The sequence below is a fragment of the Oreochromis niloticus genome, linkage group LG22 (assembly GCF_001858045.2).
Source record: "Oreochromis niloticus isolate F11D_XX linkage group LG22, O_niloticus_UMD_NMBU, whole genome shotgun sequence".
NCBI classification, from domain to species: Eukaryota; Metazoa; Chordata; class Actinopteri; order Cichliformes; family Cichlidae; genus Oreochromis; species Oreochromis niloticus.
The window spans coordinates 22,385,508-22,413,109 of record NC_031985.2 but is presented as its reverse complement, the minus strand read 5'-3'; the positions used below and the strand labels follow the sequence as shown (position 1 = coordinate 22,413,109).

At 43.8% G+C, this 27,602-nt stretch overlaps 1 protein-coding gene across 4 annotated transcripts; it reads right to left on the bottom strand.

The window, feature by feature from the left end:
- Positions 1-1,285: 1,285 nt before the first annotated feature.
- On the bottom strand, positions 1,286-27,572 carry pum1 (pumilio RNA-binding family member 1). Of its 4 annotated transcripts, none has more exons than XM_005478615.4 (23): positions 27,423-27,572; positions 22,715-22,887; positions 18,264-18,386; positions 17,614-17,682; positions 16,365-16,470; positions 14,001-14,194; positions 13,629-13,801; positions 13,259-13,523; positions 13,078-13,171; positions 12,516-12,614; positions 12,224-12,366; positions 11,847-11,985; positions 11,621-11,755; positions 10,928-11,227; positions 10,513-10,755; positions 9,474-9,768; positions 7,637-7,766; positions 7,307-7,441; positions 6,471-6,608; positions 5,696-5,821; positions 5,370-5,491; positions 4,728-4,920; positions 1,286-3,134 (listed from the first exon to the last, which is right to left on the bottom strand). In XM_005478615.4, the coding sequence occupies exons 2-23, from the start codon at positions 22,874-22,876 to the stop codon at positions 3,003-3,005; spliced, it is 3,516 nt and encodes a 1,171-aa protein (XP_005478672.1). In that variant the 5' UTR covers positions 22,877-22,887; positions 27,423-27,572; the 3' UTR covers positions 1,286-3,002. The 4 variants fall into 4 exon arrangements, with proteins under 4 accessions (XP_005478672.1, XP_005478673.1, XP_013126108.1 ...); XM_005478616.4 differs by having other exon boundaries at positions 16,365-16,467; XM_013270654.3 differs by having other exon boundaries at positions 9,474-9,744; positions 16,365-16,467.
- Positions 27,573-27,602: the final 30 nt, after the last annotated feature.

Genomic DNA, 27,602 nt, shown 5'->3' with positions numbered 1-27,602 from the left:
TCACTCATCTGCCTTAACGCAGGGTAGGGTTTAATATGACATCAGCGCACCTTTTCCAGCTATAACAGGTTCTGTTCTGGGAAGATTTTCCACAGGTTTTAGGAGTGTGTTAATGGGAATGTTGACCGTTCTTCTATATGTGTATTTGTGAGGTCAGACACTGGTGTTGGATGAGAAGACCTGGCTCATAGACTCCGCTCTAATTGGTGTTTCATCAGGTTGAGGCGAGGACTCGGTGCAGGCCAGTCAAGTTTTTCCACACTAAACTTGCTTTGTGCACTGGTCATGTTGGAACAGGAAAGGCCATCCCCAAACTGTTCCTACAAAGTTGGGAGAATTAAATATCTTGGTATGCTGAAGCATTAAGAGTTCCTTTCACTGGAACTAAGGGGCCAAGCCCAACTCCTGAAAAACAACCCTACACCTAGAAACTTTACACTTGGCAACCGCCAAACCCAGATTCATCCGTCAGATTGCAAGACGGAGAATGGTGATTCACAGAGAACACATCTCCACTCTACAGTCCAATCGTGGCGTGCTTTACACCACTGTATCTGGCCTTTTGATTGTGCTTGGTGATGTAGCTGCTCAATCATGGAAACCCATTCTGTGAAGCTCTCTAAGCACTGTTTGGAGGTCTATACTGGAGTCCACTGAGCTCCTGAGGGCGACCCATTCTTTTACCAATGTGAACACCTGAATCCGATGATTTGAATGGGTGACTGGATACTCTTGGCAATATATTGCAGTCTGTTTGAATGACAGCACTGGAGGACCACAAAATGGATGATGTGTTCTGACTGAGGCCTGTTCAACACTGCAGTGCAGGCTGATAGCATCACGGGCTCATTATCAGTAAATTAGGACTTCTTCTCTGCTTCTGTCTCCACTGACCGTAGGAGGGTTTTCACTCATGCTCTTCCCATCGCGATCACATAATTATGAGCATAAACAGGGCAGGGAGTCAAAAATAATAGAGGCGGTTTTTGGTACACATTACTTAAATTGTTCCCGACTTCTTCCCGTTCAGCACCGCTGGTTTGTCAGTCCTTGCGATGCCCTATTAAGGTGCCAACCTCATTAATCAGCCACATTTATGGGAGAAAGTGGAGCATCAGGACCAAGCTCCCTGCTCCCCTCTCTTGACTCTTGCTGTGTAATTGCAGCCGTATCCATTCGGAAGACATCGAACACACACAAACACACAGTACGGCACAGATGATCCTGTTTCTCTATTCAACATAACGAGAGTACCAGACACACAATGAAGCACAGCGGAGGCGGGTAAATTTTCAAAGTTTTTTTTTTTTTGTTCAGTTTGGTTTCAAAATAAAGATCACACAATTGTTTAGAGACAATCTACAACAGGAGTTACAAAAAATAGTTGCCCAGGCAATAAGCATACACAGGTTCTGTTAACTATACACATATGGTTACAGGTGTGCTCGTAGTAAATATACACAAGGCTGCTCCAAATGTACACCGCGCTGTGGCGGGCGGCCTCTCTCTCACCCAAAAGGACATGGACAGTATGATACAGCACTTACAGCACTAGAGAAAATGCCAAAAAACACAAGAGTCCCCTCTGTACAATCCATGGGTTTACCCCTGAAAACAGTCATGGGTAACTGAGGAGTTCGGGGGGAGAAGGGGAAGGGGGGGTTTAAATGAGTAAAAGTTATTTCTCCCACCCAGCCAGCGTACTCAAAACACATGACACATTTCATGGGGTAAAGCATTCCTATAAAAAGATCTTAAAAAAGGTCAAAAAGTCCCCCCCCATCCCCACCAAAACAACAAACAAACAAAAAAAATCTAACATAAACCAGAAGACACCACTAATCTATCCGAACGTGTCCAATTGGGAGTCGGCGGGAGATCGACGTCTTTAAGTTAAGCAGTGACGAGATAAAGATAAAACCAAGCGTGGCGAATCTTTGTACAAGTACAACGCTGTATAGAAAGGGCTTTTCAAAACAAAATTTGATATTACAATTTACAATATACAACAACTCATATGTCACAACCAAGGAGGTGAGAATATACACTGAAATGCACAGTTTTTTTTTTCCTTTTTTTTGTCCCCCAGAGTGAGATTTTTTTTCTTTTTTTTTCTTCTTCTCATACCAAAAAAGGGTGGTAAAGCACTTTTACATTACAAGGGTTTACAAATGTACAATTATACAGTCAGAAGTATGTGGTCACTACTAGGATACATTATAGATACAGATTCAACATCAAAAACCAGAAAAACTACAAAGTTTTATATATATATTTATATATATATGCAAAGGTCTACACCAAGTATACACGTTATATTTATAGAAGCAAGACCAGAAAACGAATCTCCCATGCTAAATGATCTGTCTGCTGGTTAGCTGATGGTGGCGCGCGCGCATGTGTGTGTGTCTGTGTGTGTTTGTCTATGATTCGGGGACGTCAGACAAATTAAATACTCGTTCCATCTCATAGTGGTAAATAGCTAGAATGAGAGGAGGAGGAGGGGGCTCTAGGATTGTGTGTGCAGCAGTAGCAAAAAGTGAAAGATTTATTTATCTTTTGAGTTTATCAGAAGCAAAAAAGAAAAGAAAAGGAGGAGTGGGGTGAGGATGGAGTGGTGAGTAGAGTGGGTCTCACCTCTCCTTGTTCACCCCCACCCCCTCCTGCCACCGTCGCTGCCTTCCACTGCACCCAGTTTACAGACTGGAGTCCAGTGGGGGGAGGGGTGCCAAAAATGCAACCAAAAAATAAAAAAACCACCAACTAAGGCTGCCTGTAGCAACAGGCTCCTCCCGAAGGGTTGTCATGGAAACAGTGGTGGGAGGGGTACACGATGTCCTCTATGAGGATTCGGTGGGGTGAAGTGGGCATGATGCTTTCTGAAGGGTCAGACGAGGGGGTGGGTGGGGTAGACATGAAGGCATGAGGAAGGTGAGCTGAAGGGTGGGGAGGTGGTAGACATGATTTTGGGGTGGGGGAGGAGGAGGGGGAGGGGGTTCAGTTTACATGATGCCGTTAGGAGGGCCGCAGAGAGGACCCAGGTCGACGCCGTTCTTCATGTAGTACTTCTCGAGCTTGGCGAGGATGTGTTTTCCATACGTGTACTTCCTCAGCGTGGAAATGTGAGGCCGGATCTGTACACACACAAGCATGCACACACGTTAGTCAAAAATTGATACAAATCTGCTCCTTTTCGAGCCCCCTTACATGCATGTAGTTCTCACATCAGTGACGAGGCTGACATTAACTGAGGTTGATAGATGCCGTCTATAAACCGACTGAGCAAACATTACTAGAAGAGTTAATAAATAAATGAATAAATAAAAGGCAGCTCTCTGAATTCGCCCTCTGATTTGCACTCACTCGACACTTTGTTAGACACATCTGTTCAAGTGCCAATCGCATGGCTGAATAAATTTAGGCATGTAGACACAGCCAAGGCGAGCTGCTAAAGTTCAAAGTGAGCGTCTGAATGGAGAATAAAGGTGATGTAAATGTGGGCTTGCTGGGGTTAGAAACTCATCTGCTGGGATTTTCCTGCACAACCATCTCTAAAGTATACAGAGAAAATATCCAGTGAGCAGCAGCTCTCTGCTGAAAATGCCTTGTCGATGTCAGAGGTCAGAGGAGAATGGCCAGGCTGCTTTAAGCTGATAGGAAGGCAACAGTAACTCAAATAACCTCTTGTTACAACCAGGTATGCAGTAGAGCGCACTCCGTGTCAGTCCTGTCAGGTAAGAACAGGAAACTGAGGCTAGAGTTCGTACGAGCACATCAAAACTGGACAACAGAAGATTGGGAAAATGCCGCCTGGTCTGATGAGTCTCGATTTCATTCGGATGGTTGGGTCAGAATCTGGTGTAAACAACATGAAAGCACCAGCACTTGTTTATTCTACGCCACGAAGAATTAATGGAGCCCTGAAGGGGAAAAGGGGCCTAACCTGGCACTCGCGAGATGTACCTGATGAAGTGTCCGGTGAGTGTACATATTAATGCAAACTTCACTGAAATGTGCTTTCCCATTATGGATAGAGGTCAAGTTAGCAGACATATTTGTACCTTAATAGCTTTAGAGGTAGTTGCTACTTGGACACAACAACAGAGTGCATTAGCTGGATGAGCTCTCATCAATCCAACCCGCCTGCACAGTTTTGCATTAGTGACGGTTGGTTCCATTATAGTTTTGTTCGCGTTAGTGATCCAATTTGCTTAAAAAAAATTCACACTGCTGAATTTAAGACTTTTTTTTAAGGATCCACTGAAAAGCTTCCCCAGGGTTTGACATCTCGAGCTGAAACAAATAGTCTCGGGTTTATAGGTTTTATAGCCGAGAACAGCTTCAATTTATTCACCTCTTATTCCTGTTCATGAGCTGAATTAAACCATCTTAAATCACTTTGAGCTTCGGGCTGTTTGGGGAATAAATGAATGTGCTGAACTTTACACCAACACCATAATAAAAATGACTATTTCCAACCTTTAAATCACAGATACTGCATTTGATTGCTCTAAAAAGGGTGAAATGTTCAAAGATTATCCTTCAACTGTAACACAGACCAGCGCTCTAAACGCCCGAAAACACCTCCTCATCCAGAAAATGTCAAAGCTATACAACAACAACAACAACAACTGCAGTAAACACTGAACTGAAGAGGACTACAATCACATCTATTATCTCAACATTTAGACGGGACGCACGATGACCCCTCTGGCCCCTTTACCAACCTTATGCATTACGATTTTGCGCTGCGTTGGCTCGGCCACATCGATCATCTTCTGCACCACGTAGTTGGCGTACTGGTCCTTCATCATGGTGTATAAGGCACTGTGGGGGCCCTCAGTCAGGCTGCACACTTCATCTATCAGTACGGCCCGTTCTGCCCGTGACGCATGGGTCACACACTTCTCAACCACATTGCTGGAGAAAGGAGGAGGAGGAGGAGGACAGTGTTAATAAAAGCCACAAGAATAGAGGAGTGAGAACACAAGCAAATGTTTTCCCACACCAACAAGCCTGTCTCTGCATATGAAGTACCTGTATTCCAATTTGATCATTTCTGGCCTGAATTTTAAACAACAGCAGGTGATTTGAAGCTTAAAGAAGCTCCAAAATCACATTAGATCATCTACTCTGTAATGTGTGCCTATGGTGTAAATATAAAGGCTGTACCATGTTTGGTTCATGATCAAAGTGTCTGAGTAACAGATGTTATCATAAATATCGTAACGTCCCCCAGGCACAGAAAAAGTTGCTTATCTGATTGCAGGTGTGAAGAAACCAAAGGAAAACCTCTCAAACAAAGATGGAGCTGACAACGTGCGCACGTGTGTGTGTGTGTGTGTGTGCGCGCACACGTTGGTGTTTACCTGGCAAACTTGTGCTGGCTGAGTCCCAGTACATTGCCTCTGATCTCAGCCACGATTTTACTCTTATCCTCAGCTCTGCCGTGCTCCAAAACGTGCTGGATCACGTAGTTGCCATATTGGTCCTAAATAAAACAAACCGCAGACACATTAACTAAAAACGTGAGAAGGACAGCTGGTGCCTCTGACGTCACATCAAACACAGCCAACTTCAGAAATCTGGAGGCTCTGAGAGGAGCTTTTTTCCCCCTCTCTGAGCTAACTTGAAGTGTCATTATCCTGAAAAATATAAAGCTGCAGTCAAAGACGGACAGCGCTGAGTGCCTCACCTGCACTAGCTGCTCTGTGTGCTGATGGAGCTCCTCCAGTATGGGCAGCGTCTGCTCGGGGAGGCAGTGTTCGAGAATGCGCTGGATCACTCGGCAGCCGTAAGGGTGAGTGGAGAGGGCGAAGACCTGAGAGACGCGTGTAGTTGCACATTTTTAGTCATTCCGCTCACAATCGCACATCAATTCAAGCTCAGTGAGGTGAGATGAACTCAAACTGTTTTCACTTATAGTGTACAAAGCACCTCGAATTATCAGAGGCATACTTTCGCATACCTGGCCCACCCCTGCAGGGAAGGTGAAACACAGATTCCTGACATGCTTTCAGCTACACAAACAAATCTGAGCCACCGGGTACGAGACGTGCCGTTACACAACATGCAAATGCTCGAGAAGCAAAACACTCACAACGGTGGTAACATTTACTGTCAGAGCGCCGAGTCGAGTCTCAAAACCGAGACCTTTCATGTGTAGACAACAAAAGGATGATGCACGAACACACACAATCTTTATTTTAACACTTTATGCTAATGTAACATTTAGCTTGTAGGTAGAAGATGGCTGTCGCCACTGGGCTGAGGTTTCTGTTGCCAAGGCAACATACCCTGTCCCTGGAAAAAAAAAAAAAAAAAAGGCCTGAGCATGTGTGTCTATGTGCTTTGGCGGTGACAATATGCTCGCTGCCTTCAGGCAGCAGCAGTGAGTGTGTGTGGATGTCAGCCATGCGCTGGCGTGCTACAGTGACTGAATGTGGAAATATTTTTTTGTGCAGACCGACCTGTCCCTTAAAGGCTTCGATGATGAAGTGCAGCGCGTGAGGCTGGACACATTCGATACACTTCTGCACCACATGGTTACCATTCTGGTCCTTTACGCACTTCAGCACGTGACCGTCCAGCTCCCGCACCATCTCGCTCTGCAGAGACGAAGAACAAGAAGAAGAGAGGGACAGAGGGGAGGCGGAGTGAGGAGAGGGACAGTAATTGTTTGTGAGAAATCAAATATTGCCTGATGGCATTTTGCAGCCTCTCCTTCATTTTTCATTGCGGCTCACAGCCAGACAAATAACACTGGGCTTTTAACAGATGCCCTGCAGGAATCTACTGGGGTCTATTAAGCAAAGATGGATAACTTACTTCCTCACATACACACAGAGAGAGACCCTATCCTAAAACACTGACTTCAAACTAAATTATTTCCTGTTGATATTCCTCTAGCTTTATCTGAATAGCACCAGTTTACATTTGCATATAAACTGTGGCGTCTTTAGCTTCATTCAACGCTGATGATAGAGTGCGTACAAGGAGCCCGCTGTTTCACAAGGGAGCGCCAACATAAAAGCCCAATGTAGATGAAAAATGCTATTTGAGTGCGGGGAGCGTACCTCTTCATCGATGCTGCATTCTGCTGTATAAATAGAAATGTGTTATCTATGAGCAATGTGCTCTCACTCACAGCTGAATTATCAGCACGTGGATAATAGATGTGCTAACAAATTGGGACACTAGGATATTTCCCCCCTTTTTCCCCCTTCAGCAGAAATCCAAGCGCAGCAGGGTTGTGACAGGATAGATTTATTTAGGGTCATGTTTACACGCTCACAAGTGTACTTACAATAACCTGCTGATCTGAGGGGATGAACTCCAGAGCTTTCTGAATGACCCTGCAGCCGTACATCTGCAGGGCCAGAGACAGCACGTGACCTCGGATTCTCTCAGCGAGAGCCAGCTTCTGGTCCAGGCTGCCAAACTGAAACGCACAAACAAAACGAGCCTCTAATCCTTTTGACAATATACAACACCACACATGTAAGCAAAATCAGACAGGCTACAAAAGCTATTAAAGCTAGGCGTGGTTCTGAAGAACAATCGACAGAGACTTTCCCATAAATTTAACGTTGGCGTTTCAAAGGCACACGCAGCACAGCATCAACTGCACACACACCTCAAAGAACTTCTGGATGACGTAATTCCCAAAAACATCCACCATGAGCTGGTAGGCCGCCTGCAGGATCTCGCTGAAGACGAGCTGGCGCTCTGCTGAACTGGCCCGCTCCAATTTCAACTGGATAAACCTTTAAAAGAGAACGAGGATGAATAAAAGTATATCTTTTGAATTAAGTTCGACAAACATCTTTTGTTCCGTTTCCCCCCCTTCTTCTTTTTCCTGTCTGCAATGTATACAAGCCTCATGAGAAAATACACAGACTCTTCTCATAAAATCCACCAAGTGCATAAAGGGGATTTACAAAGTTTAGATGAAACTGGAGATGAAGACAAACACGTCAGAGCAATAAAGCGAGACAGATGTCCCGAGACAGAGAACTGAGAGAGAAGTGCTCCAGTTTCTTTAACCTGAGGGACAGTCGGAGTGGAGACGGTCCAAAGAGGGAGCTGAAGGAAGTGAGCAGCCTGTGAGGTGAAGAGATGGATGCCCGGCGAGGAGAGAGATAAAACAGACTGAGACGTTGAAGAGACGGTGGAAAGAAATTGTCTGGAACGTGCAGATCGGGCATGTTGATATGTTCACAGATGACTTCAGCAGGAAAGTCTGCACATGTCTGGACTGCGTCACAGCGTCGGGCAGTGATGGTTCAGTGACAACACTTTTCTGTCATCAGTATCAATGTTTAATATAGAGGTCACTGCATGAAATTAAAGAGCTTAATCGCAAACCTCTCCAGATTTGCAGAGTTATTTCATTTCGCCTTGATTATTGTAATTCATGATTTCTTTGTATGAGCAAATCATCCCTGGATCGCCTACAAATGGTCCAGAATGCTGCTATGAGGTATCTCACAGGGTCCTCTAAAAAGGTCCAATTTTGTCTTCCTCACACTGGCTCCTCATAAAGTTTAGGGTTCAATTTAAAATTGTGGTGATCACTTCAGAGCACAACACGTTCAAATGTCTCCATACATCAGTGAACCACTACAATCACAGATAACATCTGCTGCTTGTTGGCTGTACATAGATCCAGTGAGCTAAGATCCGTGGACACTGTTAATACCTTTACTTTAAAAGAAGCTTAGGATGCACCGGTTCAGACGTGGCTTTATTTATTTTAATCGATTTATACCATTTTAATTCTAATTCTTCTGTATTGAAAAACACTTTTGCTCTTGAAAAGGACACTCTTCAGTCACACATCAACTGTCAGTGATCAATATGTGAGAAATAAACCTGCCATGCAAGTACAATTATCGATGGGCACTGCTACAGCTCACCTGGCTGAGAAGGTGACCTCCCCCTGTGCTAAACCCACAACCTCCACTTCTCTCTTCAGTCTTCACTGTCCTGTCTACTAAAACTTCTCTGTACAAGTTAATGTGTCTAAAGACAAATAGACTCAATGGCCTGATAAATTTGAAAGTTATTACTTAAAATTCAAGCACAATAGTGATCATTTGCTGTGTTTAAACTGCTGGTAATACAAAATGAGCAGTCTGGAGGCTTCAGAGTCTACAAACACCCACCGCGAACGATTAATTGCTAAAGCGGCTGGTATATTAATCGTGCAGCACATCATTAGTCGCAGCCACAGACAGACTTTACTTTTCATTGTGTCTACTTTTTCATTATAACTTAACTGGCACTCGTGGTACGCCTAAAAGTCGACGTTTCACAGTAACACATCCTGTCACAGACTTGTCGTGCACAGTGTGATATCCTATTAACCTGCAGTTATTGGGGTGTTACAGGGCCTCCAACTGACTGCCATTACTCATGGGACAGACTTTCAGGGTACTTCAGAGGTGTTATTTTATCCTGCCCACACGTACCTGCTGCCGTGCTGATCCTGGCTGAACTCCATGATGTGGCCGGCGATGTCTCGGAGCTGCAGGTTGGGATAGCGGTTGTTCCTGAAGTCCTCGAGGAGGCGGCTCCGGCCTGACGGCATCACGTCCGACATGCCGTAGCGTAGCCGTGATGACGGGAAGAGCTGGCTGCTGGGGGAAAAGAGGGAGGAGCCCGAGCTGGCGGCGCTGCGGTACTTGGCCTCGGCTCCTGGAGCTGCGGAGATGAAACGCCCACTGCCGTTGGTCAGGCCTCCTGTAGCGTCAGAGAGAAAGGGGACTGTCACAAAGTCAAATTAAGAGAATATGAACCTAAAAATACATCACATAAAAAAAAATGTACCAATAGGTACTGCAACAGTAAAAGCAAGTTATACAATGAACATCATTCAGCCTGTCTGACACAGACTTAGCTGAAAATGTATAGAATTAATCCTTGAAGTTGAGCAGTAGAGGATATTACTACTAAAAAACCTGTGTACTTAGATAAACTTGGTGTCTAGCTGAGCATATCACGCTGAAGTTTTCTTCCTTTGAAAAAAACAAAAAAGTCCTTTCTGATAGGTCGAATCTGTACAGAATGACAAATCTGATGCATGTGAATGAACATGCCACAGCGAGGTAATCCATCCGAGTCATAATGAAGCCTCGCCCTGGCTGTCAGTTTGTTTAATTATCATTTCATCAACACTGATTTGCATTAAAATTCGCTCTGCCGACTGTCAATCACGCAAAACAAAACACTGCGACACAATTTATAATTAATTCCTCAAAACATGCTGCCGTACAAATCTTCAGCTTCATTTGTTAGTTTGGAAAACTGAGCGACAGCCGCTTCTCAATTAAGCCAGACACATCCTTTACTAGAATAAACTGTAAATGATGCATATTTGTTTACATTAATGTAAAGCTTAAAAAAAAGTTCTGGTAAGTTAAGTAAAGAAACCATCAACTGATTTATAAAACATCATTATAAACCAGCAGCACTCCTAATTAACCCAAAATCCAGAGAAAAGATGCTTACCAAGATTGAGGTTGGATGAGGAGCTGTGATTGGACAGGGAGGGTGGAGGTGTGAGGGAATGGGAAGGCCCCTGGTTGGGTAAAGGCATGCCCACGGGGCCAGGGGATGGACTGAAGCCCAGGGTGCCGTTGTAAAATCCTCCGTGACCAATCGGGGTGAGGCTGGAAGGTGTGCGTTTATACAAATCGCTGTTGCCTGTCAATGAGTCCCGTCTGGAGCCACTGCCACCACTCGAGTTGGCCACTAGAGGGAGACAAAGATATGAATTCAATCAGGTCTATCTGTTATTATTTATCAGTAACTGTTATTCAGTTTAACTACTCACAGCTACATTATACATTTGCAGGTCACTTCGATTGAATTTAAAACACCCCAAAAAAAACAAAGATACCGTGTGGAAAGAGTGCATTCCCACCTGCAGTGCCAAACCCTCCCAGCGTGGCCCCCAGAGTGGCACCGAGAGAGGATGAGGCTGGCTGGCTGAAGCCCAAGGAGGCAGACCCTGGTCCAGGCTGGGCAGAGCCTTGTGAGAACAGAGAGGAGCTCTGGGAAGAGGAGCTGAGGGACGAAGATCCGTAGAAGGAACTTCCTCCCAGAGCGCCACCGGGGCCACCCTGCTGCTGAGGCTGCTGGGACGTCATGGCACGGAAAGGACCGTTCGCCCCGCCACCAAGACCGCCATTGGCACCACCAGCAGAGGCTGCTGCAGCTGCAACTGGAGACGGGAAACAATCTAAGTCAATCATCTCATAAAGCAACAAAGAATTTATATTGTGTTATGTAAACATGTCGTCAAAGATAATCGTAAGATTGATTTCTTTTACTTCCCTAACAATACTTTCAATCACCTCCATCAGTGACGTAACCCTGCTTTTTGAAACTCAGTAACACTCCCTCATGGGAACTCCTTGTGCAAATCTAAGTCCAGACTTGAAAGTACATAGTCACAATCCCATAATTGCGTGCTCTGGTTAGATGGGACATTTGGAACATGCTGTTAAAGGCCACAATCTGTAATCTGCTGTTTTGTGTGCATGACAGTTTCGTTTATTGCAACAGAGGCAGGCCGGGCTTCTGACCACACGCTCCAAGTGAGCTGCTAGTTTACCTGCTTGTGCTGCAGAAGGCGATATGATGACGGAGGCGGGGGCCATTAGGCGGACGGGGCCACTCCTGGCTCCCGTGTTGACCACCAGGGCCCCTGTCTGATCATAGTAGGCTGCAGGCGCCAATACTGGATACCCTGAGAAAGCAGATTTTGACATGTTTCTTTCATGTAGATGACAGGCGGCACTGACTGTTCATAACTGAGCTGTTTACAGTTTTGCACTCACCGGGTACTCCTGCTGCTAACCCCTGCCCAAAGGCGAGGGCTGAGTTGACTGCTGCTGCCGCCACCAGCTGGTCATTCTGCTGACCCTGTTGCCCTTGGCTAGGGGTCAAAGGTCGCTGGCTTCCTCCAGCACGCATCACCTTTAGAAAGTAAGAAAAGCAAAATTTAAAATTTGCTCCGTGTGGGATAAAAATCAAAGCTCAACAGTACAAATGGGAGAAGTAGCAGTTCCCTGATTTGCTTATAATCATTTAATAATCAATGAAGAGGTCTTTGTCTATGGAAGAAGACTAAATGCACTTTTTACTGGCGCGAGAGACGAGCGCTCACAGAAATATTTTGAGCGGGTGTCAGCTTTTTGTCGGACAGCCAACTGACCTGCTGTTGGTTCTGCTGGCCCTGGCCTGCTGCCTGCTGATTGGCTGAACTGTTGGCTGCAGCAGCCTGCTGCTGGAAAAGGTTGGCTGGATAGACACCCCAGGGGGTCACACCGTAGTACTGGGGGGGCATCACTGCTGGACCTAGACACAAACAGATACACAAAGTAGCTTTGAGATAAGACAACAGTGACAATATTTATGGATCAATAGGGGAAAATTACATTTTTGTTTTGGATTTAACAGAAATCTAAACGGAGCTGACAGCGTGTCTAAAAAGAAGAACGTCTCACCGAGTGTAGCTGCTGCTGCTAGGCCCGCTGCGTATGGGTCTGTCCCTGGCGGCGCAGCACTGATGATGTAAGGATTGGGCACAAATGCTGGAGCCAGACCTGGAAAACACAAGGAGGGTAAAGGTGAATCAGGGCAAAAGGGCTTTACATAACACATGAAGGAAAATCACAGGACTTGTTGGAGTGAAGCTTTGGCATTAGTGGAAACCCTGTGCTATGAATACAAAAATACCAGAAGAAGAACCTAGCCAATCATTCTGAAATGCACGTGACTGTATGTTTTTGGGTAGTTCAGGAGCATCTGCAAAACCGACACCATCAAAGATAATGTGTGCATGAAGCCATACAACCATCTGACATGCAGTTTAGACAGAAAATGAGTCACGATGGGAAAGTCGCCTCTGTTTTTGTTTACAATCACAGACTTTTCAATCAGCTCTGTGACACATAGTGATTCACTGTATTTCCATCAAACTGTAACTCTTACAATGCTCAGCACAATGAAAGTGAGGAAATTATTCTTGAATGAGCTTCTGCCCTCTTGTCCCACAGACACACTTACCAATGTGAGGCTGCTGTGCGGCTGCCAGTGCGTACTGCTGTTGCTGGGCTGCTGTTAACTGCTGCACTGCTAGGGCGTTGTTTCTCTGAAACAGCTGCAAACAGCATGAAGAAAGGTGAACCACAGGTGAGCTGAGCGCTGTTAACACACACTAAATAACTCCTATGCCTGGTGATCTTACCTGCTGCTGGTTAGTGTAATCAAATAAGCCCACAGTGGGTGCAGAGTCCATGGTCATCTGAGAATTGTAGTCAAACTGAAGTGGCTCCATCACCGACTCCATGGGGTCCATGGTAACACCACCTTGTTCCACACCCGAAAAGTCCTCAGGAGGTTTGGGACCTCCGCCACCTCCCAGGGGTGTCAAGCCCTCAGCCCCTACACCCCCGGGACCGCCCAGCAGATCACCCTCTGGGCCGGGAGCCGGCATGTTGCCCGGGGGACGACTGCATGGAGCAGAGGTTCGGTTAATATCTAAAGGGTGTCTGCAGAGTACCAATCATTTCTCTGAGGTGTGGGTGTGTGTCCTCGTGTGTCACGCAGATTCTTACCCAAACTCTTTGACGTCCACGTCGAGGCCGTTCTGTACAGGCAGCCCATTCGGGTTGATGACGTCGCTGATCACATCAGATTCACCTTCTGTTAGCTCTTTTAGTTTCTCTCCCTCAAACGTCGTCTTTGGCTTCTCCCTCTTTTCCTCCTCCACCTCTCCATCCCTCTGACCCTGTGTGATGGAGAGAAAATGATACAATGAGACCAGATGCACAGCGTTGCTCCTCTGCTGTACACACAAAGGAAGGTGCAGGAAGGACAAAGTGACACGGACAAAAACTACACGTTGTCAGTGGGAGAAAATGATACAATGGGTGTGTGTGGCAGTTATAGTTAGCATGAAACAGAAGTGTTTGAGTAACGACACTTACATAGGGTCCTTTTCGGAGACAGGAATCCAGTTTGTCAGCCGGTGAGGAGGACAGAACGTACTCTACCATGCTAACCCCGAGCCCTCCGCTCTCGGACCGTGGAGACATCACAGAGCCCACGCCGACTTCACCACCGCCATGGAAACCCTGCCCTGGCCGACGGGACACCATGATTGGCTGAGACACCGAGTGATCTGCCGTGAGAGGAACAGAGAACGACACGTTTACTCGGCAAACTGTGCAAGCAAAAAGTAGCAGCTTTCAAAACAGATTGCTTGAAGATTTTTGAATAGAAATGATCATCCGGAGCAGTATCAACATGTTCAGCTGTTACAGATGTGCTGGGCGGAATAACAAAGCTCCTGATTTATTTGTTAGCATTTCAGAAGAAATTAGGATATTTGCAATATCAAATACTCTTAATCCACTTAAACTAACTTAAACTCAATGTTGGGCCTGTGTAGGTACTATGGCTGATTTCAGTAACTTAATCATTGCTGTTGGCAGCTTCTCACACACATACAGCAGAGTGCATGTAACCACATGCTGAAACAAGCACTGGCAAAGGGGAAGGTTCCAGTTTCATTACATACTGCACATCACTTTTATTTACCATATTTTTCATTGTATTTATGTACTGAGGAAGTTTTGGTGTTGCTAATAAATCTGATACAGCCATTCCCACACGTGCACCAGAACTTTCCAAGACCTCTCTTAACAGAAATGTACGGGGAAAATGTTTTGATGCTGTCACATCGGACATTAGCTGGTTCATCCAAAAGCTACTAGCTCCCTAAAACAAAGCCTGCATGACGTCCATGCTGGACTGAGTAGATGTGTGAATAGCATGGCTAATAGTGAAGTACATTCACTGGTACAGCGTGCATAAATTCTGCAATGTGACATGTGAGAAAAATATCTGTAGAAATATTCCTGAGCTGATTCTACAGAAACTGAAGTGTATGTGAAAAAACGGCTCAAAGTTTTAACTAATTTATCTCATTTCTTTTACTCATCAGCTTTATCAAAAACATCCAATCAATGTGTTACAACTCAGTCATTCATTGGATATTGTCTGAAAGCGTTTTCAGTTTTCACAGGACTCTACGCAGCCCTGTAAAAAGCTAAGCACACTATGATTAACAAGGTTGTAGCAGAAATAGCCTGAAGTCTCTCACACCGTTGTGGGAGGGAGGGGTTCACCCACACTTCTTTAAAGTTTGCTTCAGTTCATTGAGGTTTGTGGGCATTTGTTTGTACCGCTCTCCTGAGGTCCTGTCACAGCATTTCAATCAGGCTGAGGTCTGAACTTTGGGCCATTGCAACGCCTTCATTCCTTTCCCCCACCTCACTCATTCTGTTGTAGAGTTACCTTTGTGGTTGGGATTACTGTCCTGTTGTTGCATTTTGTTTTTGCCGAACAGGCACTGTGCACTACAGCCAAGCATCTCCACTTTGATCCAGAAGTCTTGTGGTTTGTTCAGATGCAACTTTGCAAAGCTAAGCCACGCTCCCATGTTTTGTTTCGTTTTTTTTTAGAGAGAGACTTTCTCCTGGCAGCCCTTCCAAATCATGCCAAACTTGTTCAGTCATTTTCTGCTAACGTGACATGCTAACTGAGGCCTGCAAACCAAAATGTAGCGCTTGGTTTTTTTTAACTTTCTTTGAGCATTGTTGTGGTGGTGGTGGTAAGTGGTGGTGGGGGGGATTTGCTAGGATTGTGCAAACACACACCTGAATGCTCCAGACAAGCAAACTGCCAAAAATTGTTCCTGATCTGTTAAGTGCATTTGAATAGCAGCACCCGGCTGTTCCTGACCCACTTAATTCTTATGGAAGGTGCATTTAGTTTCTTTTTCACAAGACTGCAAAGAGTAATGTGAAAAGCATTTTTACATGACAGTAATTCATAAAAAATTAGAATACAAAAGGATTTTTCTTTCTTTTTTTCATGAACCAGTGAGTGTTTAGCACTCTAGAAATTAGCTAACGCGCGTCAGCATTTTCTCCCGGCGCAGACATGATGTACGAGCGGCGCCAGACAACTTGTAAAAAGCCGGGATATTTCTTTTGTCATCCCGTCTACAGAAATAACCACACTATGTTAATTTGATACAACAGGAATCTCAGATCTCGACATGATCTGGGAGAACACAAGAGATCTCACTCTGACATCAGCTTTTGAGTTCGGCAGGAAACTAAATATATATTTTCCAAACACCTGACAGTGATTGTTTTGGTCGTTTTTTGAAGTGCTTAAGTGGAAAGAAAAAAAAAGAAAAAAAAAAAAAAGAAAGGTTCCTGCATTCACTCCAACCTTCTCCCTACAGCCATGACACAAACAGATCACAGGATGGGAAATACCTGAAGCCCCCCATGCACTGTCCCTCCACTGGTCCAGGAAGATCCCTTTTGGTCCATCCTTCCCAGAGTCATCTGTTTCCCAGAACTTCTTACCAGTTAGCAGCTGCTGCAGAGACACAAGACAATGAAGAAGTAAAACAGGTGGCAAAAGAAATAATGAGGTTACACAGATATTGCTGGCAGATGGGAGAACAGGCAAACTAAAAATCAATCCATACAGAACAGGAAGTTTGTACAAGCAGAGCTCTGAGTAGATGGCAAAGACTACAAATGGGCGAACTTTTTTTTTCTTTTTTTTTGCTGCAAACAGTCCGTTCTTGTGTTTCCAGCAACATCTGTACTTCGACCCTTGACTGAACCCCCCCCGAAAAAACAAACAAGAACAGGTCATTCTAACTGGATGAGTCAATCAAAAACATAAGCTGCTTCTACTGCAACAAAAACCAGCGTAGAGGAACAAACAGGAGCTCAATGTTCCTGCTGGGAATAGCTTCATGCTTGGATTCAAAAGAAATTCTTGCACCTTATCAGCAGTTTAGTTGTTTATCTTCATATCTCTCCTCGGTTTTTATTACACCCAGTGATAGTTTTCTTTTGTCCCACAGTAAAAAAAAACTTTTAAAACTAATCTGATGTGTATCTTCTGGCTAAAGGGGCAAAAAAAATTCCATTTATAGTTAAAAACAAAGATTGCAGTGTCATTTTTGTAAGCTTTTAATAGTCACTCTCACTACTGATATATTACAGTGTATAGCAGCAAAACAGTAATCAAGCAAGCCAAAACTAACTGCAGGCACTGGCCCAACATTAACAGACTTACTGAGTGCAAAATACAAAACAAATAACAGCCGGTCCAACGAGCTCGAATTAATAAGCATCTCTGCTCAATCTCTTCTCGGCTTTCAGAGCTTTTCAGTCTCGAAAAATACAACCCAACACCGCTTTTAGCTCATGAGCAACTGATCCATTTCTATTTTTTTGTCCCTCTTGGATTTCCTGCTATTCAAGTTTGACTCACTCCCGGTAATCCATCATGTTTCTATTCAGCCAAATGCCCAAGCTACAAAATACAGGGCAGGCGGTTTAATGTCGCAGTGTTGATCCACGGCGTCTGCCCTCGTCAGAAGCAGTCATTTCAACCTAAATTTAGAAGTGCAAACATGAGCAACCAGCCTCAATGCTCCATTATCGGCTGAGGTCATCATCTTCTTCACAATAGGCGACCCTGATTCATCAACTCTTGTCTCACCTCTCCCATAGCGCGTCCCTCAAGAGCGAGAGCCTGGAAGTCATGGTTCAGCTCGTCCATGGAGCGCACCTGCAAACACAAAGCGAATGAGACTGTCCATTCAGCTAACACTTATCAAGGAGTATCAGGGCCATATGTGGAGATTAAATCTGTCATTTTAACTCAAACAACTGCCACGGCTGCCAAACCCTCAACAAAACCCCATTGTGTAGATGAGTTAGTTACTTTAGAGTTTTAGTTACAAGGAAATCATTTCCCTTTTAGCACATATACGCTGAAGAGATGGTGCAGAAAGATGCATCGGGTCAGATGGAAAAAAACGAAACTTTCACAAACGTGAAAGAGTTGGACGGATTTGTGCAAAAAGGAAATAGCTGGCAATGGACAGATGCAAGAATACCGATGGTTACGCCCCCGTGTAATAAAGATGATGTATGTTGCATCACAAGACACAACATGACAGCTGATCAGGTTGTGTCACTAACTCATCTACGCAAAGGCATTTTGTAGAGGTTATAGCAGCCGTGGCAGCTCTTTAACTTTGGCAGTGTTACCAGGTTACTAACAAAAGTCTGAAAATTTGATTCCTTTAATGTCTCTGCTGTATGTTGCCACTTGTGCAACATTAACACACAAATACGCACACACACCTGGCTGTCATGGATGTTGTCTCCAGTGGGCCAGCGATGTTTGCCGGGCTGTTCGCCATGCTGCCGCTGGAAGAAGTAGTCTACCATGGCATCGTCCTGGGAACGTCCAGCGCCCGCCACACCCTGAGAGACACAAGTATACACATGCACATTACCCTGGAATTACTGGTAACAGCAACCAGAACAGTGCCTGAGAAAGACTGCAAACGTTATTCACCAGAGCTGAACATGCTGAAAATATACACAGAAACCACAGTTCTTATTGTTTTGGGGGTTTTCCTAATTAGTTATTTTATGTTTTATTTTGCCTTTTTGTTTTTAATTTAGTTCAGTTTCACTTTTAAGAGTGAATTTCCTTCTTTCAGTTTAGTTTTTGTTTAGTTTTTATTAGTTTCAGAGTTAGTTTTAGTATTTTTCATTATTACTGCATGGAGGGCATGTTTCAGAGGTAAAAAGAAAATCAGTATTACAGGCATTACAATATAAACACATCTTTGAAAGCTGAAGTTTTGCCCAGTTAAATATCATCTTCTCTCAGGATGTGTCATTTGGATTTTTTCAGAAATCAGCAGCATCACCCAAACACGACAACAGGCTGAGGTATTTAAGGCCACATCGTCTCACGTCCAAGTAAGAGGCAAGACTTCTGTTTAACAGAAAAGCCTCCAGTCACTTCCTCCCTCACTCACTTTGAGGTAAAACTCAAAATTCCCCCACAAGACACCATCATCAAAGAATCCACAGTTACCATGTACTGGAAACAGCTGGGCTTACTGTTTGCTGTACACGCAAAGCACAGGACGGCCAGTCAGACCAAATTGTTGCTTATCAGAAAACATTCTTCTCCCCCAAGGATTACTCATGAAAACACTAACCTTGTTATCATGAACTAACATTTTCTACCCCTTCAGACTACCTTGGGGCCTTAAAATGTTTCTTTTGCTGTGGAACAAATACAATTTACACAGTGCTGAAGACAGTATATCGTTCAGACCTGTCACAGCAGTATCACAGTATTATCAGATTTGGGGGCCACATTTCAGACTACCGAACAACATTCCAGTTAAGCAGCAGAGGACACTACAGATGATCTTTAGGCACATTTTTGGCTGTAAATCAAGTACAGCAGCAAATCCAGCAGTGAGGAGGACATAAGGATAGAGGGTGTGTCCAAACCAAAGATGGTAAAAAGTATGGACATGTGTCACCCACTGGTTTTTGACCATCGTCTAGCTTTAACATCATTGTTTTAAAATTTTTAGTCAGAAGTGACCTTATATGGATAAGAGGCTAGAGTGCTAAGGACTAAGTTAACAGCTAATGCAATAGGTCTAGGCTGATGGGGGCTTCCCATGATGCATGCAGGGTTTCATCTTCACTCATCTCTTTCTGGTATGTGTTTATACACCACTCTGCATTTAATCACCACTTATTATTAATCTCAAGCTCTTTTCCACACTGTGTCTTTTACCCCCTCTTCCTCCCATCACCCCTAACCAATCACAGCAGATGGCCGCCCCTCCCTGATCCTGGTTCTGCTGGAGGTTTCTTCCTGCTAAAAAGGGAGGTTTTACTTCCCACTCTTGCCAAGTGCTTGCTCAAAGGAGAACCATCTCATTGTGGGGGGGGTTTTCTAATATTTTAAAGTCTTTTACATCAACTACGAAGTCCCTTGAGGTGACTGTTGGGATTTGGCACCATATAAATAAAAGTGAATTAACCTTATTGAATACTGGCTAAAGTTAGTAGCAAAGCAACAGACCATCAGACATACCAGAACTTCACTCACCAAAACTGAAGTCCAAACATCTTGGATGGTCTGTACCGCACACGTCAAAATATTTGTCACATAACCAATAAAAAACGCTCAAAAAGGCTACAACAACACATACAATGTGAAGTCGCTCAGTCCACTGGCTCAAAGTGGTGGATGATGTATAGGAGACTAAACTGAAAACTTTCAGGATAGGAGTTGATTGCCACTATAGAAGCATAGTATACCATCATGCATTGCACCAAAAGAAAAGGTAGCAGCGCATCACTAAAACTCCAACAAGATGAAGCTACTTTCTGCTCCTTTTTCACTCACAAACAGGTCACCACAGTGAGTAGCTCCAGGTTTGATTTGGCAAATTTTTAAGCCGGATGACCTTCCTGACACAAACCCAAAGAGATTTGGGATCATTTACAACACACTGCCACAAGTATATATATATTCCTTAATTCAGGAATATATGTTTGGTTTATTATGTATTCATCACAGTAATTCAGCTCATGTTGGTTTGTTACATTTTACCTGTAAAATTCTCACATCCAAAAAGATGACAAAAAGTTCAGTAATTTTTCTATACAAATACCTACAAAGAATCAATTATCACAGCAGTCATGATTTTTTTTTTTTACAAAAATCAGCTGACTAAATTGAAATTGAATCTTCATGATATAAAACCAACTCTCTAGAAAGCCCAAACATGTGAATTGTATGTGTAACACAAAAAAAACAAAAACAATAAACCATTAAAGGGGGCGCCCTAATGATTGTAGCCACCTTCAGGCTACAACATGTCAGCTTAATTTCCAGAAAATAGCTCTGTTTCATGGACGCCCGATGTAGCAGAAATAACAACAATACTAATATTTACGCAGTGGTTTAAAACAAACAACTGAGTCAGATGAACATCAAGTGTATGCGCTTCAACCTCATAACCGTGGTCACCTGTGGACTTAAAATAAGAGCGTGGAAAAGTTAAAAGACCCTGATCAAATGGTCAGAGGCTAACTCCTAAAATAAGGTTTTCACTACATCTGAACTTCACCAGAAGCCAGTGAAGGGTGTTACCGCTTCACTTGAAAACCATAATCCTTCCAAACTAGTGATCTAAACAATGAGGAAGGTCCCCTCTGCTGTGGCTGATGCCCTGCATTTATCAAGCATGATGCTAGCCGTTTAAGCAGAGCTCACTTTAACTACCATTGTTTATTCAGCTGATAACAGCCGAGGCAATACAAAAGCCTTAAAGCTAGTAAGATAAGACTGCAATTATTTGGTTCATTAGATCTCGAGTCAAATGCACATGTTCCAGAAAGCTTGAAATGAGTGTCATCAAGCTTTAATGGCTGTGTTGCAATGTCTCATTTTCTGGTGCTCTAATCAGGGTTTGTAGCCAAGTACTGGAGATTACAGTTATACTGGTATTTTTATGATATTGCTTAAAGTAAAACAGTAGGTGTAAGATCAGTGACCTTTACCCTCATTTGCCCAGACAGATGCACCCAGCTATGACCAGTTAAAATTGCCCAACAGAGTTAGCTAGCTAGCCAAACACCAACCAGAATACATCATTTGAGAAATTCAGTGATAATGTCAAAGAGAAAAGGTGAAAACCCCCCAAAATGTAGACGATTCCTGACTACATCTGACGGTTACACCTATTAATAAGTAACACTGAAGCTGCATGCCCACTTTCAGTGATGCACAGCGACATGGCAACAAGAAACTATTATGGAGGGCTGTAAAAATGGGCGATAGAAGCTCATTGGTGCGGTCCTCCACAACAGTCCCAGTTTCTCATCTGGCCACTTGGGAAAATTAATTGCCCGTTCCCTGCTTTAGAGGGTTACCTAGACAACCAGAACTTGGAAGGCTGCAAACAACAAACCATCACTTCACTGGGAAGTGCAATGAGTGAATGTTTTCCAGTGTATATAAATAGAAACTGAAAGATTACAAAACTTTGTGAAAAACTAATCATTGGTTGTTTATGTGTTAGTCCGGCAGGAGCACCTTCTATTGGTACATTATGAGGACAAGAACCTTCAAAACAAGGCAGACATGCTCAGATTAAGGTAGGTTAGTGTGGTCTGCCAATTTGCGGTAAAATATTGCATGATGAATACAGATAAGGGTAGGAATATATGACTTGCACCATTGTGAACAACACTATAATAGCTGTAGTATTAAAACAACAACAGGTACTACATTGTAAGAATGAGAAGTCTGTCAGTTCTTCTTGGCGCCCCACAAACTGTGACACTAGATAAGCTGTTGAGCAGTTGACCAGCTTTCAGTACTTTTGTAGTTTATACCCAAATATCTGCTGTTTGCAGTTCAGTTTCCTCTCTTACACATGAGCCTCGTCTTACTGGACTGACCAGTTTTTAGTTGTTTTTGTCAAGTTAGTGCTGAGGTAAACTAAACATTTCCTGCTGTTAACAGCATCACACTTTAAAAAAAAGTTTCATTATTAAACCAGCAGGACACTTTTATTGTCTGCATGTCAGAGGAATTACAATGTGTTTATCACAGAGAGAGGCGAGATATAATAGCCATCCAAGTAGACTGCTTTACCTTTTGTATGCGCTGCAGTTTAAAGTGATCACACCAGTTTAATTCAATGGAAAAAGACACGAATGAATGAAAATAGCAAATGTATCAGAGTGGTGGTTTTTACCTGCTGGCTGGGGGGTGTGGCCTGAGGGGTCTGCCCAGTTGGAGGGGCATGTCCTCCGCTGCTCAGCACCACGGGCATGCTGGGAGAAGTACTTCTATGGTGGGGGCTGAATGAATCCTGCCAGAGCACTGCTTTCCTCTTCAACACACACACACTGCTCATTCCACCACAGCCTGTCCAGAGTGAGTGAAATGCATCAGTCACAGAAAACATAACAGTTCAACATAGTAAAAGTTTGGAGCGCTCTGACCAATTTAACACAGAATCTTATGATGAACGGTGAAGACCCAACAGCCGCAAAGCACAAGTGTCAAATTATGAATAAAAACGCTGCAGTCCAATAACCAATTTCGTTCCAATAAAATAATTATTGAGATTTGAATGTTTATTCATTTATTGGCTTCAAATTAAAAGCTCATCTGCACCTAAATGAGAAGAAAGGAAAAAAACCCAAAACACTTCAACACAATGCAGCATAATTAATCAGCACAACAATCTAAAGCATGAATCCATGCATCTCTACAAAAACAACAACAAAAAAGCTGACTTTTGCCAGGGTGGATGTACTGCAGGGTTGTATAATACACGCTCTTCTAAAAACATAGATCAACTCAGAATAATGAAGCTGATATCCCACTATATTATCTTCACACACCTAACATTTTCCCATGTCATCACGCCAGCTTGCTGCCAAACTAGTTCACAGCAATTAAACTGCTGTGAACAATGACCCCTACTCAGAAACTCGAACTTTATAAAGTAAATTTTACAAAAACGAGGTGGGTGGAAGCATATGAAGCAAAATGAACCAAATCATTTGTCTGTAATACTACGTTTCCCCTAAGGTTGTGGTCAAAGGTCAGACTCAGTGCCACTATCCTGTAAAACAATTAATATAGATAACAAACTGCACTTTATATTCTGACTACATTCCAGTGTACTGTAGTACTTGCTTTATGTTATTTATTTTCTATACTTATTATTTTGTATTTTAATTTTGTAATTTTACCTGTGTGAAGGGAACCTGCAAAGTCAGAATTTCATTGTTCAGTGTAACCACTTTGTTTTGCAGTATTAATGACAATAAGCTTCTTGATTAAGGCACAAATGAGAAAACAAAGGAAATGGAGCCAAAATTCATTCATGTTCCAGTAGGACAGCCCTCCCACGTTTCACAACAAACCAGAGATGCAAAAATATTTATAAACAAATATTGTTTACTTTCTGCACCGTGCGAAAGCTAAAGCAAACTTTAAATCTATCAGTGCGCACAGGTTATATATTAGAATCACGATTCAAAAGCACTACAACGTACCTAAAAATACAATTCTAACCTAACTAAAACAGGCAAACCATCAAACCATCTTTGGACTTTATTCTTGGTGAAGAAAGCCCAAAGAATATCACACACAATGCAATACTGCTTACCAGACTGTTGGTATAACACTCTTAGGACAAAATGGTGAACTGTTATTAAAGCTGCCTAACTGCTGAGGATCAGCACAAGAGCACTGGGATCAACAGATACAGAAGTAAACCAGAGAATCATTTTACAAGCCAGCCCAGGGCAGCAGCTGATTTAACTGCCAACCTGCCTATCTGCAGCAGAATGTAAACTTTACTGCACCCTCTGTATCTGGCTGATGCAAACACGCTGCTATGAACGCCAGTGACAAAGGTTCACTTGGTAGGAATGTTGTGAAACTTCTACAAATTACTCACCCCTAAAAAGGTATTTAGACACACACACAGTGACCTGCATATTCTGTAGAGTCACTGATGAGTTACTTCCTGTCTAGTTCAAGGTGTTTTACAGCAAGTGTGGCTTCCAAGGAGCCAGACTGTCTTAAAGTTTTTTTTTAACTGGTCTTTATCAAAGTTCTGCAGGTTGTCTCAAGTTTTTCTTTGGACACTGGCTTTTTCACTCATCTTCTGTCCTTGTACCTGGCCAATTTCAGAGGAACACTTTTTTTCTTTGTTTGTTAAACCCCCTTAACACTGACCTATGAATCATTCAAGCAGAAAAAAAGTACCTAACTCAAGGGATGAACCAGTGTTGTGTTTACGCATAACAGACAACTTATCAAAAAACAATTTTAAATGCAACATTAGGCACCGTTACTAGCAGCCCGTTGCAAAACACATCTTTTGTTCACATTACTTGAATCTGTATTTAAAAAAAAAATAAATAAATGTAAAAGTTTGTCAGACATACCAGAGTTCGATAACAACAAAATTGCATTTCTCTGATTCACAAAGAGCTAATACCTAAAAACAGTGTGTCGTTAAAAATTTGGAGGAAGCTGGACAAAAGGAGGGAAAATGATGATCTATCCAGATTAACAGTGTCCGAAAGTCATGTCCTTAAGAAATGGAGCGGCCTGAGAGACGCATCTGGACCTTGAGTCGATCCATGTACAGTTCACAGAATCTTCATCAGAAATAGTCTCAGTGGAAGGGTGGCTGTCAAGAAGCCATTCTTAAAGAAGGGAAACCTGGAGAAAAGGCTAAGGTGTATATAATTGCACAAGGACTGGACTGATGGAGTAATGAATCCAAATGTGAAACTTTTTGTTCAAATCATCATCAGCATGTACGGAGGTGGTCAGGAGAGGGATACAACAGTGAGTGTCTACAGCCATCTGTAAAGCACGGTGGAGGCTCATGGTTTGGGGTTGCATTTCAGCCAGTGTTGTTGGGGACCTTTGTAAAATTGATGGATTATTTATGCAGAAAAATAGCATCAGATTTTGATTCACTATGCAAGGCATCTGATTGGCAACAGCTTCATTTTTCTGCATGACAGTGATCCCAAACACAGTGACACACAATGGAGCACTATCAGTCATAGACTGACCTCCCTGGAGCCCCGGGCACTGTGGGATCAGCTTTACAGAAAACTGAACAAGGCAGCCAACATCCAAAGAACAGCTTTGAATGTCATTCAAGAAGCCCGACGAGATATTCCTGAAGACTGGCATATATTTCTCATTTTCCTAGTTAAGCATAAAGAAATAAAGAGGGGCTTAAAACTTTTGCACAGTACTGCACGTGCAGAACTGTTTGTTTACAGGCATGGCTATCAACGGGTAAATCAGTCCTGCAATATATCCCCCATTTTAGAATATCATGTTTAGTTTTTTGATGAAAATGTTAGCTGGTATCCAATCATTCAACAGTTTCCATGACAGTATAGATCAGATGTATTGTAAACTACAGAATTAATGGCCATAAAGTTTAATCCGAGCCTCTCTGTAACAATATCACTGTTAATTGTGTTAGAATGCACAAGTCTTTGCTAGATTTCCCTCTCAAACCTGCAGTGCATTTAGTGCATTGTGTAAATGGAACAATTTAAATAGTAACTTTGCACATTGGTGTGAGAATTAGAGAATTTATTTAGCCATGTAGCGGAGACAAAGATGTGGTGCTTATTTTTTAAGAAGTTGTTTTGTTAACCCAGGTAAAGAGTGAAGGGCAGATTATGTTTAAAATGTGCGGTGTGGACCTACAGGCCAAGCCTTTGGTGGTCAACAATTTTGCACAACAGCCCCTGATCTCCAGCAATGAGAGAGGGTGTAATTTGTATTTGACTCTTAGCTCTAATCTCTGTTAAAATGAGCAGCTTCCCATTAATGTCCCCACAGGCTGGAAGGAAATTACAAGCACTTCTTTTTACACTGAGCCATATACCGTAATTACCTTTGCAAGAGACTGGCAGACACTATGAATCAAACACATGCAAGCTACCAATGTCTGCTGTAACCACTGTGCAACACACCCCCTCTACAAAGACAAAACCACGAGCTGACCGGATGAAGACCCCCCTCACATAATAAGATAAAAACAAATCGACCGACTGATCATCCCTCCTCCACTCCTGGACCGGCCACAAGGAAATGTTAGCTCTTTATCCCTCTGCTACTGCTCCGAAATCAGCCAGAGAAACACCCGGAAATCCAGCACAGTGCGGCCATTCCCCGCCGAGAAGCGCACACGGCTCGGTCTGCCACAAGTTTGAAGCGAGGACCCGGAAACAGGCGGCGGTGTTCACGGTCTAACTGGGTTAATCATTCAATACCGGGGGATCAATCCACCGCATACCGGGCACAGACAGGGGTGTGACAATACGAGAGGGGCAACATGCAAGCTAGCAAGGGGGGATAACGCTGGAGCAACATTTCTTTCCCGGCAGACATGACACATCAAAACGAAACCGAGTATGGGGATGCTTCGTGAAATAATTCACGGCAGCTACCTTTATGCATCCGCGTCCCGTCACGCCAGCCCGGAGCTGCCGTGGGGGGGTTCACTGTGTGTCTACCAACAATAACACGGCCTCCCGACACAAGCTGAGCCCGGGCGAACCGGTGGACAAACGCGCAGTGTTTTTAACCGCTCCACCGGCTCCCTTTCACCGTAGTGTGGTTATTAATAAATAACCAGAGGACTACACCTGTCCGCCGAGCCTGCAGCACCACGGGTCCCGGTGACGCGGATGCTAACAAAGGCCCGAGAGCTGTCTGGAGCGGAAGACCGACACAACGGGAGGAAGGAGGCAGGCAGCAGAAAGGGAGGCAGCCGCTTCAGCCTCGCAAAATATTCTCGTTTAGCGCCCTCTCAGAGCCGCAGTAACGACAATACCTGCACCGAAGCGTGCATAAACACCCCCCTGAGCTACCGCGACCGCTAACGACTCGATACTCACCGGCGGAGAGGGTGGATGGTCGCGGATTTCAGCCCCAGTTTCTCTCTAACACCCCAGGCTTTCACTCCGACAACATGGCGGCTCGACGGAGGAGCAGGCAAGAGCGCTGCATGACGGGAAGGGATGAGAGCGAGCGTACGGTTCACTGCGCCAACCGAGAGGGGAGGGAAGGAGGGTCAC

Coding starts and splice junctions, on each gene's coding strand:
- pum1 (XM_005478615.4), bottom strand. CDS start 22,876: ATGAGCAGTGTGTGTGTGTTGAAGAGGAAAGCAGTGCTCTGGCAGGAT. Junction 10,756..10,927: donor GGGAGGGTTTGGCACTGCAG/GTGGGAATGCAC, acceptor GTCTCCCTCTAG/TGGCCAACTCGAGTGGTGGC. Junction 4,921..5,369: donor AGCCAGCACAAGTTTGCCAG/GTAAACACCAAC, acceptor TCCTTTCTCCAG/CAATGTGGTTGAGAAGTGTG.